At 44.9% G+C, this 17,389-nt stretch overlaps 1 protein-coding gene across 1 annotated transcript in view; it reads left to right on the forward strand.

Moving 5' to 3' along the window:
• The window catches only part of LOC126162231 (limbic system-associated membrane protein-like), a 272,229-nt gene that overhangs the window by 188,343 nt on the left and 66,497 nt on the right, over nucleotides 1–17,389 (forward strand). The window contains exons 2-3 of the mRNA XM_049918600.1: nucleotides 14,067–14,186; nucleotides 16,990–17,202. Coding sequence (XP_049774557.1) covers nucleotides 14,067–14,186; nucleotides 16,990–17,202 — 333 coding nt within the window. The remainder of the gene's footprint in view (nucleotides 1–14,066; nucleotides 14,187–16,989; nucleotides 17,203–17,389) is intronic.

Below are 17,389 nucleotides of genomic sequence, written 5' to 3' on the forward strand. Positions count from 1 at the left end.
AAGTTCCCTCAGTCACAACCAATCGTGACCTGAAGTCGTATTCAGTGTCTCTCCACACAATGACGCCAGGAGCATCACAGCTGTGCCTGTCCAGAACACTGGACCTCTTCCCATTTCGCCGCCATACTGGCCGATAATAGTAATCCGCGGTAGTGCCGATGCGCGAGTTATCTCTGAGCACAAGCTGACGCCATTCGTCACCAGTCCGGTAGATAATGTGAGGTTACGATCTCCTTGATGCAAAATACGCTCACACTCCATGCAGTGGTCAGAAGTCTTCGACCAGAAGCTTGGCGACGATTATATCTGTCGTCACGTTCCCATGCAGACCAACATCGGACCACTGTAACAGCCAAAGGCACCACAAAACTAGACGTTGCACGGCTCAACGATCCGGCCAAATGGAGACCCACGATGAAGCCCCTTTCAAACTCTGGTAAGCGCTGATAGCGGTATCTCATGCTATTACTCGGCATCTCCCTGTTCTTCACAGTCATCACTCAGCATCTGACACGGTTCACGTCCCTTATACACCCTATCAGGGTTGATAACAACACTACTGGAGTCTGGTGGCCATTCTATATGTCACAGAGAGTGGCATATCTGATCATTTGTAAATCCTGCGATGATGTATACGAGTACGAAGTTACATTGACATCCGACCATGTCTTGCACCGCTTCATTTTCTTTTTTCTTCTGGCGGCTTATAACAGAGCTCGTAAGTTGGACCCTCAAAACCCATGACGTATATTAGTGACGTAGATTTCTTGTAGAGTTTTGGAAAATTTGTCGTAGTCTCGTAACTACGTACGATGATGTTTCTGAAATTTGAACAACTGATATGTAGGAATCAACTTGGTATCGCCATGTACCACTTATGTGAAACCCAGATTGCCCTCTTCATTCGAGAGATCCAGTCCGTAGCTCTTGGTCTAATGGGTAGCGTTGCAACCTCTAGATCACGGGGTCCCGGGTTCGATTCCCAGCCGGGTTGGGGATTTTCTCTGCTCGGGGACTGGTTGTTTGTGTTGTCCTCATCATTTCAACATCATTATCATCATCATCATCATATCTGACAGTGGCTAGACTGGACTGTAAAAAAAATTGGACTGTGTAAAAACTGGGATTTTGTACAGGCGCTGATGACCGCGCGGTATAGCGCCCCACAAACCAAACACCATCTTCATCGAGAGATCGACGATGCAGTAGATCGCGGAGCTAAGATTGATGCTGTGTTTCCTGACTTGTAGAAAACCTTCGATACAGTTTCTCGCCGTCACCTTCACCTAGTAAACAAAAGACATACCATACCAGACCAGGAATAGAAATCAGTATGTCATTCCCAATGGGCAGGCGAAGGTGGCGCCCCGCGTACCTCAAGGCAGTGCGACAGAGTCGCAGATACGTGTAAATGACCTCATAGATAAAGCGGCTGACTGTACGAAGCGGTTCGCAGACAACACATTTATATACCGGGAGATGACTCATTAACGGCTTGTTACGAAATTCAGATATATACGCGGAAGAACAGCGTCTGGTGTAAGAATTGACAGCGTAAGTAAATGTAAAGTAATGCTCTTAAATAGACAAAAGGATCAGATAGCGAGAGAGTTTCGTGAAGAAACTGCAGTGGGAAAAATTACAAGGAAGACGATGTACACCACGGAGGGCCGTCTAGCTCACAACAGTCCAAAATGAGTCAGGAAAACTGTTACCTTCGCCCAACACACTTCTCATGCAGCTATAAGATGTTCCCGTCGTGCATACTACCCCAATTCATACCCACTGCGCATTTGGAAAGTAAATATAAATCAGAGCTTTTTAGCACGGGCCTGAACCTGGATCTTCCACAGTTTTATAACAGTACCTCATCCACTGCATCACGTGTTTCATTTTCGGACGCAGAACACGAGGTTGCAGCGACAACGGAGTATAAATGACTCATGCTACCACATGTGGAGCTGTGGTTACATGGCCCTTTTTTTCCTTTCTTCTTTCATTGCAAAGCGGAAGTTCCTCGTGAAGGTGAAAAATTATAAGTTGATTTCAGTTTTCAAGAAGGAAGAATATTTCATTTGTCCAAGTTTGACGAAACTGCTTTAGGAACATTACACTAGTGTTTGAAGAAGGAAGAAATTTGTTTTCAGAGGAGTAGAAGTCTAGTTTAGAAACTAATTAATTTCCAAGTAAATGAGGAGATGGTAAACGAAACCCGGTCGAGGAGGCAAAATTGTTGACGGCGAGGAAAGGCAGTACAGAAGACGATAAGCTGTTCAAACTAAAAAAGAAACAACATTTAGAAAAGTGATTAAGAAGAAGAATAAAAATATCAACGAATGTAAGAAACAAACGACAATTCCTAGTTTTTTTGTGGCCGTATTGTCAGCAATTGCCCTACAATTATGGAGATATTTTTAATCGGTCGGTGAAACTGTAAGAAAGTGCATGTTTGTGTCACCAGATGCGTTTCGTTTTATTGATATAAAATACCACCATGTACTGAAACGTATCTGCATTCTGGCTTCCTTTCTAAATCCAAAAACAGCTCGTTGAAATGGAATGAAGAGTCAAATGAGCATAGAACATAGACTTACAGTAAACCATAGAAATATGAAAGTAATGAGTAGCATAAATGAGATGAGCAAGTAACTTAACATCAAAACTGGGGTCCACTTAATAGAGAAAGTGAAGGACGCGTGACGGACTAATCGAGGAGGACATAAGGTGACTGGCACAGGCAAAGAGGGCATCCCTCGCAAAAAGAAGTCTGTCAGCATCAAACATAGGCCTTAATCTGAGGAAGAAATTTCTGAGAATGTGCGTTTGGAGCACAGCACTGTACGGTAATGAATCCTGTTCTGTGGGGCACTCGGAAAGCGAGTTACTCGAAGCGTTTGAGATGTGAAGTTTGAAGCGTAACAGATCGCCTTGGCTTAAAGCGATGTGTTACACCTTGATCTTTCAATCCGACGAATGATGTCCCCGATTTTTAAAAGGAATTTTCTTTTCAGCGTTCCGTACCTCAGTTGGTAACAACGGAACTCTTGTAGGAGCAAAATGTTTAAATGTATGTGAATTCCTAAGGCACCAAACTGCTGAGGTCTTCGGTCCCTAGACTTACACACTATTTAAACTAACTTATGTTAAGAACAACACACACACACACACACACACACACACACACACACACACACACACACACACACACATGCCCGAGGGAGGGAGGGGCTGCGCAGTCCGTGGCATGGCGCCTCAAACCGCACGGCCACTCCGCGCGGGCTTATAGGAGCACTTTATTTATTTATTTATTTATTGTCCGTGTTGACTGTCTGTCTTTCTGTCAGTCCGACTGTTCAAAATCCCATTACTCAGGAACGGGTAAACGTATCAAGCTGAAATTTATGTCAGATTATTAAGGTCTACGGACTCATGGCTACGTAAAAAGCGGAGCTTTTAAGTCAGAGTCGGCCGGAGTGGCCGAGCGGTTCTAGGCGCTCCAGTCCGGAACCGCATGACCGTTACGGTCGCAGATTCGAATCCTGCCTCGGGCATGGATGTGTGTGATGTTCTTAAGTTAGTTAGGTTTAAGTAGTTCTAAGTTCTAGGGGACTGATGGCCTCAGATGTTAAGTCCCATAGTGCTCAGAGCCATTTGAGCCATTTTTTTCTAAGTCAGCGTAGTCAAAAGATACAGCCATTTATGTCACATATTTTGATACTAGCAAACTCGGTCACCAAAATATACATTGTATTTTCCGTCGACCTAGAACCGTGGAATTTAACTTTGGAGAGAAGCGTGCGTGATCGCTATCCACCTCCTGATCGCTATCCACCTCCATCATTGTTATCTGAACTTGCCACTGCTGTGCAGTAAGAACAGCACAGGATTCCCTTGAAAACTAAACAGGACCTCTAATTATCTATTCAGAGACGAATGGAAGCTGTTTTGACTGTCAACGGTTCTCCTACACCGTATTAGGCATGGTACTATGTTGTGTGTATGTGTGGTCTTTCCATATTTTTGTCCACCCCCTGTAGGCTACAAATTAGTAATGAGATGGGTATATATGCAGCCCGATGTGCCACCCCACACTGTCAGTATGGGCTCTTAAGACAACAAGTTTGACGATCACTGTTCTAGTGCAAAAGTTAATTGTTAAACTCTGTAACTAAATGTCTCATAGAACAGGGTTTCCATTGTGTTCTTATCCTTATCGATTTCCAGCTTCTGAATATTACATCAAGATCATCACTAAGAAAATAGACATTATTTTCGATTTTCACACGTAAACGGTGACTCTTAGATTTTTTACATCCAATAACGACATTTCTGAGATGCAAAAAGAAGAAGACCTAAAATTTTACTCAATACATATACATCAAAAAAAGTTTTGTATCACCCTGGATCCCAGAACTCCTGAAGATAGACGTTGACTGTGGATATTGTATCACAGACACAGTCCTTTCGACTGTTCAGAGATGTCACTAAACCCGCCCAAAGATGTAAACAACCATGCATAAGCAGTGCCGATAAGACGGAGGGGATCCGACAGCCGATCAGTTCCAGTCATTCCACCAGGAAGGAGGTACATGGCTCCTGTTGTCTGTAGTTCAACCATGCCTAGACGGTCAATACCACGGTTCCATCGCTTCCGCATTGTTACTTTGTACCAGGAAGGGCTCCCCACAAGGGAAAAGTCCGGGAGTCTCGGAGTGAACCAAAGCGATGTTGTTCGGACATGGAGGAGATACAGAGAGACAGGAACTGTCGATGACATGCCTCGCTCAGGCCACCCAAGGGTACTATTGCAGTTGATGACCGCTACCTACGAATTATAGCTCGGAGGAACCCTGACAGCAACGCCACCATAATTAATAATTCTTATCGTGTAGCCACAGGACGTCGTTTTACGACTCAAACTGTGCGCAATCAGCTGCAAGATGCGCAACTTCATTCCCGACGTCCATGGCGTGGTCCATGTTTGCAACCACGACACCGTGCAACGCGGTACAGATGGGCCCAACAACATGGCGAATGGACCGCTCGGGATTGGCATCACCTTCTCTTCACCAATGAGTGTCGCATGTGCCTTCGAACAGACAATCATCGGAGACGTGTTTGGAGGCAATCCGGTCACGCTGAACGCCTTAAGACACACTGTCCAGCGAGTGCAGCAAAGTGGAGGTTCCCTGCTTTGTGGAGGCATTATGTGGGGCCGGCGTACGCCGCTGGTGGTCTTGGAAGGCGCCGTAACGGCTGTACGATACGTGAATGTCATCCTCCGACCGATAGTGCAACCATATCGGCAGCATATTGGCGAGGCATTCGTCTTCATGGACGACAATTTGCGCCCCCTATCGTGCACATCTTGTGCATGACTTCCTTCAGGATAACAACATCCCTCGACTAGCGTGGCCAGCATGTTCTCCAGACATGAACCCTATCGTACATGCCTGGGTTAGATTGAAAACGGCTGTTTATGGACGACGTGACCCACCAACCACTCTGAGGGATGTACGCTGAATCGCCGTTGAGGAGTGGTACAATCTGGACCAACAGTGCCTCGATGAACTTGTGGATAGTATGCCACGACGAATACGGGCTTGCATCAATGCAAGAGGACGTTCTACTGGGTATTAGAGGTACCGGTGTGTACAGAAATCTGGACCACCACCTCTGAATGTCTCGCGGTATGATAGTGCAACATGCAGTGTGTGGTTTTCAGGAGCAATAAAAATGGCGGAAACGATGTTTATGTTGAAATCTATTCCAATTTCTGTACAGGTTCAGGAACACACGGAACCGAGGTGATGCGAAACTTTTTTTGATGCGTGTAGTATTTATGTGAACAAAAAGTAGCCTATCAAGATCTTGAAGGGGTTACACCAAATTTCTCTCTCCATCTTCTATGGAAATGATATTGCACAAAAATTTGTCCCAGAATGGAACTTGAGTAACACATCGTCTCAGTATTTCATTTACGTACATTGGCATTCGGACCGTCACTAAAGACTTATCATTTCGCCATTTATCAAAGCCGCGCGAGATTAGCCGAGCGGTCTCAGGCGCTGCAGTTATGCACTGTGCGGCTGGTCCCGGCGGAGGTTCGAGTCCTCCCTCGGGCATGTGTGTGTGTGTTTGTCCTTAGGATAATTTAGGTTAAATAGTGTGTAAGCTTAGGGACTGATGACCTTAGCAGTTAAGTCCCATAAGATTTCACACACATTTGAACATTTATCAAAGAATTTATCTTCCTAGCTTAAGACATAGTGAAATTGTAGCAATTGTGCAACACATCCATAGTAGATTAAACGGATAGATCTTTTAAATAAAATAAAACGCATTATTCACTCGTCAAATTCGAGCCTTGTCCTACCTATAACAGAAGAGTGACCTGATTTAAACATATTTTAAAACGTTGTACTTCTACAGGATTTTAACTGCCTCAAGCCTACTCAACTTATGTCGAATATTTCAATACACTTCTATTGTAGAGCAATAAATAGTCAGAGCGCTTTGTAGCTCGTTACATGTTAACACCAAATACATGGGCTTACTTTAGTGTCACGTAAGTTTGTCCCTGCTACTTCCACAGCTACAAAGAGTCAGAAGGCGCCCCTCACTGTCTTACAAAACAATAGTTTCACGAATAACAGACCACGAGCCGAGTGTAAGCGTGCAGCTGGGAAAGCACTCCAACTGCAAGAACCTAAGTAGCAGAATTACTGCGCAACACGAACCGCTACCCTCCTTACGGCTTGTAACATCGCACATCTAAGTTTCGATGTGTAGCTATCTGTTTCCTCCCTGAAATTCCTCTCTCTCGTTCGAGTATTATCGTGTACCATGTCTAATAAACGCTCTATGCTGAACAAAGAATAATTAAATAATACTTCGCAAAATATGCTGTCCGTCCCAGGGGCTATTTCTCTAAATTAAAAACTAATGTACGACAATGTTAACGTTCGTGTCCATATAGTGTCTGAATTTGTCACATATCTTTTGTTAGTTCTTGGATCGATAAATGCTACCGATTTTTCTTACCTTAAAGATATTTCTCAGTATATTAGTTCCTTTTCTGCGTGCTCAGTGTCTATTGTTTTTCCCAACGCTAAGGGTTCTAAAGCGCAGAGGCTCTCAGTTTGGGTCACTGACGTAACGTCTTTTTTTAAGCTTCAATTTTACTTTCTTATTGCAGGATTTTTCGTTAGCTGTAATGCCATCTCCACATTGCTGATACTAACTCTTTGCACTTACGTCTACATCATTCCAATGTACCGCTAAGGAAGGTGCGAGCATACGGAATAGGTTCTGAAGTATGTGAGTGGCTCGAACACTACTTCAGTAATAGAACCCAGTATGTTCTCCTCGATGGCGAGTGTTCAACACAGAGAAGGGTATCGTCAGGAGTGTGCAGAGAAGTGTGCTAGGATCGCTAATGCCGTCTGTATACATAAATGATCTGGCGGACCAGGTAGCCAGCAATCTGGGGTTGTTTGCTGATGATGCTGTGGTGTACGGGAAGATGCCGAAGATGAGTGATTGTAGGAGGATGCAAGACTACTTAGACAGCATTTATAGTTGGTTTGATGGTAGCTAGCTCCAAATACAGAGAAACGTACGTTAATGCGGATGTGTAGGAAAAACAAACCCGTAATGTTCTGAGACAGCATTAGCAGTACCCTGTCTGACACAGTCAAGTTGTTTAAATACCTGGGTGTAACGAAGCAAAGCAAAATGAAATGGAACGAGCGTGTGAGAATTTTGGTAGGGAAAGCAAATGGTCGACTTCGGTTGATTGGGAGAATTTTAGGCAAAGTGTGGTTCATCTGTAAAGCAGCCCACATGCAGAACGCTACTGAGTACTGTTCGGGTGTTTAGAATCTGTACCAGATCGGATTAAAGGAAGGCATCGGAGCAATTTGTAGGCGGGCTGTGACTCTTCAGGCTTTCCCGACGGATCATGTGCAAATTTCTCAACTGTATCGAAGAAATATTATGGGATTTGCAAATAGGATCCGACGGCAAACTCGAGAAGATTATTTGCATAGGCGGGCTATTAAAGTTTTGCTGATAGATTCGAACAACACGCAAGTGTTAACGGAGATGCTTCGGGAACTACAATGGGAACCCCTGGAGGCAAGACAACTTTCTTTCCGAGGAACACTACCCTGAAAACTTAGAGAACCGGCATTTGAAGAAGAATGCACAACGATTCTACTACCACCAACATACATTTCGCGTAAGGAGCACGAGGAGAAGATACGAAAAATTGGGCACATACGGAGGCGTATGGACAGTCGTTTATCCCTCGCTCTATTTGCGGTTGGAACAGGAATGGGAATGTCTAGTAGAGTTACAGGGTACTCTCCGCCGCGCATCGTACGATTTGTATGTTTGTATTTATGTTTGTAGATGGAAATGTAGAGTGTTTCACGCGGATTAATCAGTTGAACTGCCAAGATTGTTTCCTCCACTATTCTATGTGTTGATGGATTTCATACTTTTCTTGAAACTAGTGATAAACTTTGTCTTCTCAAACGATATCTGTTGGCCAGTTTCTGACGCTATCTCTTCCAAAAAATTTGTGTCACAGTCCATTCAGTATGCTCTGATCACAGCATGAGGTCACCAAAACAAATGCTAAAAATGTATTTAATGCCATATTAAGGTGCTTTTTCCTATTCTTTGATATTTCTGTCAAGGATGCAGCTGAGAAATAGAAAATTTATAAACATATCTTGTCTCTTCCAACAAAAAATCTCAATTTTCGTTTTCGCTGATGTAGGGAAACCATGCTCCTCCCTGTAATGACTCCAGTATGCTAACCACTGTGCCATCTCGCTAGGTAATGTGTTCTATTTGTTCCTCCAGCCGATCATGCAGAGTGTCCTCTGGCAGAAGATACGTCTACAGTTACTGACATCAGTTTGGTTCCCTTTTTCTAAGCAACGGATGTGTTAGTGCATATTTTTAGTCGCTGGAGATCTTGCGCGTGTAGCACATTTCTTGCACCAGCCGTTGATAGGTTGTTGACTGTTTTCTTGACTATCTGATTTGCGTATTTCCACAGTTCAGTTGTTATCGAATCTTCCCCAGTCAGTTTATCGTTCTCCCGCGCCGTCTGCTAATTTCGGCTTCGTCTGGAGGTATTGAATCGAAGTAGTACAGAGTGTTTTTTTGGCAAACATGCTTGTGGGCTGGAAGCAGGGCAATGTTTGTCACCTGCCTGCCTCTCTCCCCTCTTCCCATTTCCCATTCCTCCGTTTCTCTCTAAATCTTGGTCTGACCATTAGTGTAGCTGGAGATCTAGGTTAGGTTGGAAGTGATAAATAGTTTGCGAGTTGGCGAAACCAACGATAGTCAGTACGAAGTAATGTTTGTGGTAACAGATTGATCTGGGGCGTATACATCGCCGCGGTTCGAAGGTGGCAACATCCACTCCATATTAAATACAAGTCATTATGGTGGTCCGAGAACTCTACTATCCTCTATTCCCTTTTCATTTCAATGAATAAAATTTATTGCTTTCCAGATTTCGTTGCAATCTATTACAGAGCCACGAGGCTTCAAGTTCATGTATGGAATGTGGCAATCGACGTATAACACATCCATAACTATAACATTTGCACAAAAAAACAATAGGTAACTGGATATTGCAACTGAGGTGGAAGAAAGAGGTAGAAGAAAGAATACGTCACAGATGTGTCCCATTGTTTCACATAGCGGTCTATGTCAACTGGAACCATGTTACGCGAAGAAACGATTGTTAAGAGATTATTATTATAAATACAAAGCAAATAATCTCTGTCACATCATTGTAACACAAGTTCGTAATAACGCACAGCAGGCCATAAAAGACCACAATATGTGAATATAATACTTGTGCCAATTAGAAAATGTAGGCTTTCCTGGCGTATGCTACTCATGAATAGCTCTCGGGTTTCCAGCTGACTAGCAGTGATATCTCAACACCCTCATTCGGCTGGAAACACGAGAGCTTTTCATCACGTAAAATGTCATTTAATAAAGCAGATATAACGGAAGAACTAGAAAGAAAAAAATATCAAAGGATCAGAAACAACGAAAAACTGTTTTCAGGAAGAAACTACTAAGTTTAGAAGGTTTTCGCGGCAGAAAAGTAAGAATTGAAGAAGAACATTGACAGAAATGATATCTGGCGTTCCACAGGGAAGTGCTATAGGCCCTCTGCTGTTTCTAATCAATATAAACGATTTGTAAGACAATGTGAACAGCCCTCTTAGACTACTTGCAGATAATGCGGTCATCAGAAGATCAATACGAATTACGAAATGATTTAGACAATGTATCAGTAAGATGTGAAAAGTGGCAATTGACAATGAACAATTGAAAGTGTGAGGTCCTTCTCATGAGTGTTAAAAAGAATCCCTTAAATCTCGATTACACGATAAATAATACAAATTAAAAAACGATTGTCGATTCAACTAAAAACCTAGGGTTCAAAGTTACAAGCACCTTAAATTGGAACCATCATACAGAAAATGTTATGCGAAAGGCGAACCAAATACTTCGTTTTATTTGTAGAGCACTTAGAAGATGCCACAGATCAATTAAAGACACTGCCTACACTGCGCTTGTGCGTCGTCTGCTACAGTATTGCAACGCTGTATGGTATCCTTACCGGATAGTATTGAACGGAGGACATTGAAGAAGTTCAAAGAAGCGGCAGCTCCTTTTGTATTATCGTGAAATAGGGGAGAGAATGTCACGGACATGTTAGGCAAGTTAGGATGGCAATCTTTAAAACTAACGCATTTTTCGTTAGAGCGAGATCTTTTCACGAAATTTCAGTAACCAATTCTCTTCTCCGAATGCGAAAATATTTTGTTGATCCTCGCATACATGTGGAAAAATAATCATCATAAGAAATTAGAGAAATCAGAGCTCGTACGGAAATATTTAAGTGTTCGTTTTTTCCACGTATTGATCGAGAGTGGAATGGTAGAGGAATAGGTTGAAGGTGGTTCGATGAATCCTGTGCTAGGCAGTTAATTGTCAATCGCAGGGTAATCATGCAGATGTAGATCAATGGGTATGTTGCTTTAGTTAGGTCGTGCCATAAATTTCTGATGTGGATGTAATAGATGTAGACAGAAGAAAGCAAAACATGGGTAGAAAATGAAGGATCACTGGAAAAATAGAGAAAAAATCAAATAAAAAAGAGGCACTGAAGTAGCTACGTGATTCCAGTTGGTCAGCACGAAGGTAAAGAAAAGCAGCAGTATTAGGACGATTAGTTGACGAAGATTCATAGTGGAATCCGACTGGGAACAAAAAACAAAGACCTCAAAGTCAATTGTCTAGCTTTTGCAAATGATATGGTCCTCCTAGCCAAGACATGGGAAGAAGCCAAAGCACAGACCCTCGAACTACAAAAACAAGTTGAAAAAATACACTCCTGGAAATTGAAATAAGAACACCGTGAATTCATTGTCCCAGGAAGGGGAAACTTTATTGACACATTCCTGGGGTCAGATACATCACATGATCACACTGACAGAACCACAGGCACATAGACACAGGCAACAGAGCATGCACAATGTCGGCACTAGTACAGTGTATATCCACCTTTCGCAGCAATGCAGGCTGCTATTCTCCCATGGAGACGATCGTAGAGATGCTGGATGTAGTCCTGTGGAACGGCTTGCCATGCCATTTCCACCTGGCGCCTCAGTTGGACCAGCGTTCGTGCTGGACGTGCAGACCGCGTGAGACGACGCTTCATCCAGTCCCAAACATGCTCAATGGGGGACAGATCCGGAGATCTTGCTTCTAGAGCACGTTGGGTGGCACGGGATACATGCGGACGTGCATTGTCCTGTTGGAACAGCAAGTTCCCTTGCCGGTCTAGGAATGGTAGAACGATGGGTTCGATGACGGTTTGGATGTACCGTGCACTATTCAGTGTCCCCTCGACGATCACCAGTGGTGTACGGCCAGTGTAGGAGATCGCTCCCCACACCATGATGCCGGGTGTTGGCCCTGTGTGCCTCGGTCGTATGCAGTCCTGATTGTGGCGCTCACCTGCACGGCGCCAAACACGCATACGACCATCATTGGCACCGAGGCAGAAGCGACTCTCATCGCTGAAGACGACACGTCTCCATTCGTCCCTCCATTCACGCCTGTCGCGACACCACTGGAGGCGGGCTGCACGATGTTGGGGCGTGAGCGGAAGACGGCCTAACGGTGTGCGGGACCGTATCCCAGCTTCATGGAGACGGTTGCGAATGGTCCTCGCCGATACCCCAGGAGCAACAGTGTCCCTAATTTGCTGGGAAGTGGGGGTGCGGTCCCCTACGGCACTGCGTAGGATCCTACGGTCTTGGCGTGCATCCGTGCGTCGCTGCGGTCCGGTCCCAGGTCGACGGGCACGTGCACCTTCCGCCGACCACTGGCGACAACATCGATGTACTGTGGAGACCTCACGCCCCACGTGTTGAGCAATTCGGCGGTACGTCCACCCGGCCTCCCGCATGCCCACTATACGCCCTCGCTCAAAGTCCGTCAACTGCACATACGGTTCACGTCGACGCTGTCGCGGCATGCTACCAGTGTTAAAGACTGCGATGGAGCTCCGTATGCCACGGCAAACTGGCTGACACTGACGGCGGCGGTGCACAAATGCTGCGCAGCTAGCGCCATTCGACGGCCAACACCGCGGTTCCTGGTGTGTCCGCTGTGCCGTGCGTGTGATCATTGCTTGTACAGCCCTCTCGCAGTGTCCGGAGCAAGTATGGTGGGTCTGACACACCGGTGTCAATGTGCTCTTTTTTCCATTTCCAGGAGTGTAGGTCTCAAAATCTCCTTTGAAAGACCAGGATAGTGACAAACATGGAAAAACATCAAAATATGTTAAAGTTGGAGAACAAAAGATATAGATCGTCAAAGAATTCAGTTACCTTAGAGAATGGATCAGCTGGAACGCTCTCTAGAAAAAAGCAATAGAATCTAGTTGTAAAGTTGAACTCGCCTTCCAACTCACCCAAAACATATATAACAAAAAATCTCTTTCGTGGAATGCAAAAATAATACATTATAATACGGTAATCAAACCAGAGCCCTGTATACATTTGAAATCTTGTCCATCACCAACCATAGTCCATCGGAAAAGCGAAATATCAAAGAAAGGAAGATATTAAGAAAAATCCTTAGTCCCAGATTCGAGAACAACAAACTAATTCACATTAAAAATGAAATCCTTTACCAAACTACTGAAAACTCTCAGGCACAGTGAGGAAAAGAAGAACGGATTTTTGTGTACACATCCTCGGAATGAACCCATATAGATTCATAAAAAATTTTGCCTGTTTCTGCAGAAAAAAAAATGGTTTACGGAAACGGAGAAGGACTTAAGAGAACTCCAAAAACAAGAAAAACAGGATCCAAGTCAAAATGAAAACCAAAAGAACAATCCAAATATTTGAAGATGAAATGAAAGAAAGGTCAGGAAGAATGGAGGGCAACAGTGGCCTATTAGAAAGGCACAGAACATCACAAATTGATTTCTTGACGTACCCCAACGTACGGTGAAACGATAGAAGAAGAATTATGATTGTATTCTTCAAAGTTAAAAAATAAACGCATTTATTACCAGTGATCTATCGTCATGTCCGCCTCTGGTAGCTGAGTGGTCAGCGCGCCGGAATGTCATACCTAACGGCTAGGGTTCGATTCCCGGCTGGGTCGGAGATTTTCTCCGCTCAGGGACTGGGTGTTGTGTTGTCCTAATCATCATCATTTCATCCCCAGCGACACACAGGTCGCCGAAGTGGCGTAAAATCGAAAGACTTGCACCAGGCGAAAGGTCTACCCGATGAGAGGCCCCAGCCACACGGCATTTGCATTTCCATCTATCGTCATGCGCACATGATCCTCAACGGTATTGTTATTTCCAGTTCATAAGTGCTAGCAGTTTTCCCCCTATAGACTGGGCAGTGCGGTGTGGGCTCGTGACAGCGTGCGCCTACGTGCATAACTCAAGCCTCTGCTGAGCTCTACGAGGTGGTGTGGTCGTGTTGCAGGGGCGGCGGCGAGGGCGGCGCCGCAGGAGGAGCAGCAGCTGGTGTTCCGCAGCGTGCCCACCACCGTCAAGACCTCCGAGAACGACACCGTGCTGCTGCCCTGCTACGTCCACAACCTCGGTGAGTTCACTCGCCCACAAATCCACTCACTCTTTCTTTTCATCCGTTGCGTTCTGTCATAACGGAGCACCTTCAGGGATGTGAATGGTGCACGCTGTAAGTAAAGTGAAGTTCTGCTTTCTGGCCGTCGTGGGTCAATCGACAACCACTGACCACCCTGTCATCCTCTGCTAATGGCGTCATTTGGATGCGGTGTGCAGGGACATGGGTCATCACACCGCTCTCCTGGCTTTTGTCAGCGTTCCAGATTTAGGATCTGGTACTCCACACTCAAGTAGCTCCTCAATTGGCATCACGAGACTGAGTTCTTCCCATTCTCGACCATCTACCTAGCAAAAATCCTTGACAGTACCGGGAATCCCCATATAGCCGTCAGACACACTGACCACTGAGCTGTACATTAGAAGGGCACTAAATCTGTAGACTATAAGACTTACCCAAAAGACACATATCCGCACCATCCTCACGTAGACAAATGTTGCAGGCATCTTTGCCGTGGCCAAGTTTTATCACTTCTTCCCAATGTTTGAATCTAATGCATTCCGCCTCCATTTCTCCTGACCCCCGTATTCTTTGCCAGCTGACGAGGATCGTACACCATCACAAACACATGAGATAGCTTTGCCAGTCTTGTCACAATTAAAATAGAATTCAGACATCATTGTATCCCTAATTCTTGAGAACCCTGACTGCTTTTGTCACCACGTCCCATCTTTCTTACTTCTCCACATAGACCATAGCTTTCCGTTACGTTATTTCTATCCCCTTTTCCATCCAGAACATGAAACCATTCCTATTAACTTTAACCTACCCTAGTCCTTTCACTCCAAATAAATGCTCAAACCAATACCTTCCTTACGTAACTACAATTATACACGCCTCCTACCGCTCTACTCTTGATTCTTACCAGTACTCTTCCAACATCCTTTCTCGTATATCTTGCCCACTCCCATCTGCTTCCAATCTCACTCCTGGGAAATGTTACCGGGAGTCGTCACGACCATTATTGTTACTTAATTACTTAAATGAAAGGCTGAAGAGCCCCAGTATAGTAACAGTAGCCCACCCGCTAGGAATATAACTAACAAATAAATAAAACAGTCTTCGCACGGACTAAAAAGATAATTATTAAAGTACCTCGAAATTAAAAACACTCACACACACGCACACACACATACACAAAAGGCATTGCTGTCCCAGACGCATTAAGCAACTTCTATTTGCTGCTGCCAGCGCCTGCCAAAGTCTGCGCACATACAACAGCTCACAGGACCAACGATGTTTACATTCCGATGAGGAGAGCTCTAAGCAGTTTCAGTCAGCTATGAGTTTTTAGTCATCCCGTTCGCACGATACGAACTGGAACTCATTAGGCAGGTGCAGTTGATTGAAAACACATCAGTGTTGTTTGTACAGGATAGCGGAACGCCATACAGTCATGAGTCTTTTCAATGTTTAGGGGTAGAAACTGGGAGGGTAGGCGCTTGTTGTATATTGATACAAAGGTGAAGCAGACGTAGTGTTGCATCGATTTACTTTTTTCCCCTTATTGTTATTTTAATTCTAGTAGGTGGGTGACCGGTAAAGGATATTGTTGTACTCTCTTTAGTAGCTTTTATGTCGTCTCGTTGTCTCTGTAGAGCTGGACCATGGGTGGCCGGAATCCTCGTTCTATAACACCAACTGCACGCGGTTAATAACTGAGTTCTTTATTCATAAGTAAAGAGCTACTTAAAGTTCCATGTACTGAGCTACAAGCTCTCTTCTGTATAGTACACGTAGCCTCAATGCTGCTGAAGAAGTCCGCTATGTGCTGCCTGTCTCTGCGCTAGAGCCTAAGTTTGCGGCTCTGTCTCGGTGATAACCTGGAACTCCACGGCGTACAGCCTCCAACTAACTGGCTAACTAACTAGAACGAACTAACTCACCAACTGGGCGTAACAGGCTCGAACTAACTAACTAACCGGCCCAACGGTCCGTGGTGGCGATCCTAAATACTGGCGGCTGGCTGCATGTTTCCAGCGAATCTTGTCGTTGGCCTCTATAGATTCTCTCGTAACCTCTATGCTGCATGATGTGCTGGCGCCAGTGTACGCCAGCACACCTACACCACTCTTCACCTGTAGTGTTACATTGTTTACAGATGAGGCATCATACAAAACATTTAAGAAGATAATTTGATTCCGAAACCAAACGCATGTGGCAGCTGAAGGCATATCAATATTTGAAGGGAACTTATTTGAGAGTTAACAATTCATAGATGTTATAATGATGCTGCTGCAATGGTATAACGATGATGCTAGTGGTGTATAAAGCTATAGCTTTTTCCATTAATAACTTTCATTCTGTACCCCTAAATTTAGAGCAGACTGTTCGGGACTGATCCAGATATCAAGCCAGCTGGTAGTAGGCCAGAGGAAATCCTAGTTGGGAATATTTTGTAGGGGATTTCCAGTTCTGTCATTTGTATTTCTACCAAAGAAAACCTCCCAAAAATCTTGGTCAGAACTGGGAATTGAGCCCAATTTTATTTTTCGGAAAATATGTTCCATCGAAAAATAACGAGGCTTAGTATCAGTCTGTAAGCTATTCGTGAATGTGTAACAGAGTGAAGTCGATTATTTAGTCCACGTCTTCAGTGTTCCTATGTCGATGCGTGCTACAAGACTGATGGATCAGTATCCCTCCAGTGGTCATTCGTCTAATTATTGTGTCAGTGTGTTGCAGAGATGCTGTGCTCAAGCCAGCTTGACGAACAGTCCATCCTTGTAGCCGACCCTGAACACGATGTTGCGGTTTGCAGGGGAGTCGACGGTGCGCTGGTGGTGGTCGGGACGGCTGGTGGCGGACTCCGGCAACCCGTCGCTGGAGTCTCCGCCGCGCATGCGCATGTGGCCCAACCACACGCTGCAGGTGGAGCGGCTGACGGCGGAGGACACGGGCGAGTACACGTGCGAGGTGGTGCGGCCGCACCCCTGGGGGCCCGTGCGCCAGCAGCACGCCATAGAGGTCCTCTGTGAGTAGGCCACCAGCGCCCTGCTGTGCGCGAACCCACTTACACAGCGTCGATGTGACTCGCAACTCTCTAGTTTAACTTCAGCGTTTCACAATAACAATGCAAACCTGAATGAGCAGGTGTACTTGGAGTCATACAGCCACTGGGAGGTTGCATTTCATATCAAAATACCCTCTTTACACCTTCA

This window comes from Schistocerca cancellata, chromosome 2 (assembly GCF_023864275.1).
Source record: "Schistocerca cancellata isolate TAMUIC-IGC-003103 chromosome 2, iqSchCanc2.1, whole genome shotgun sequence".
Lineage (NCBI taxonomy): Eukaryota > Metazoa > Arthropoda > Insecta > Orthoptera > Acrididae > Schistocerca > Schistocerca cancellata.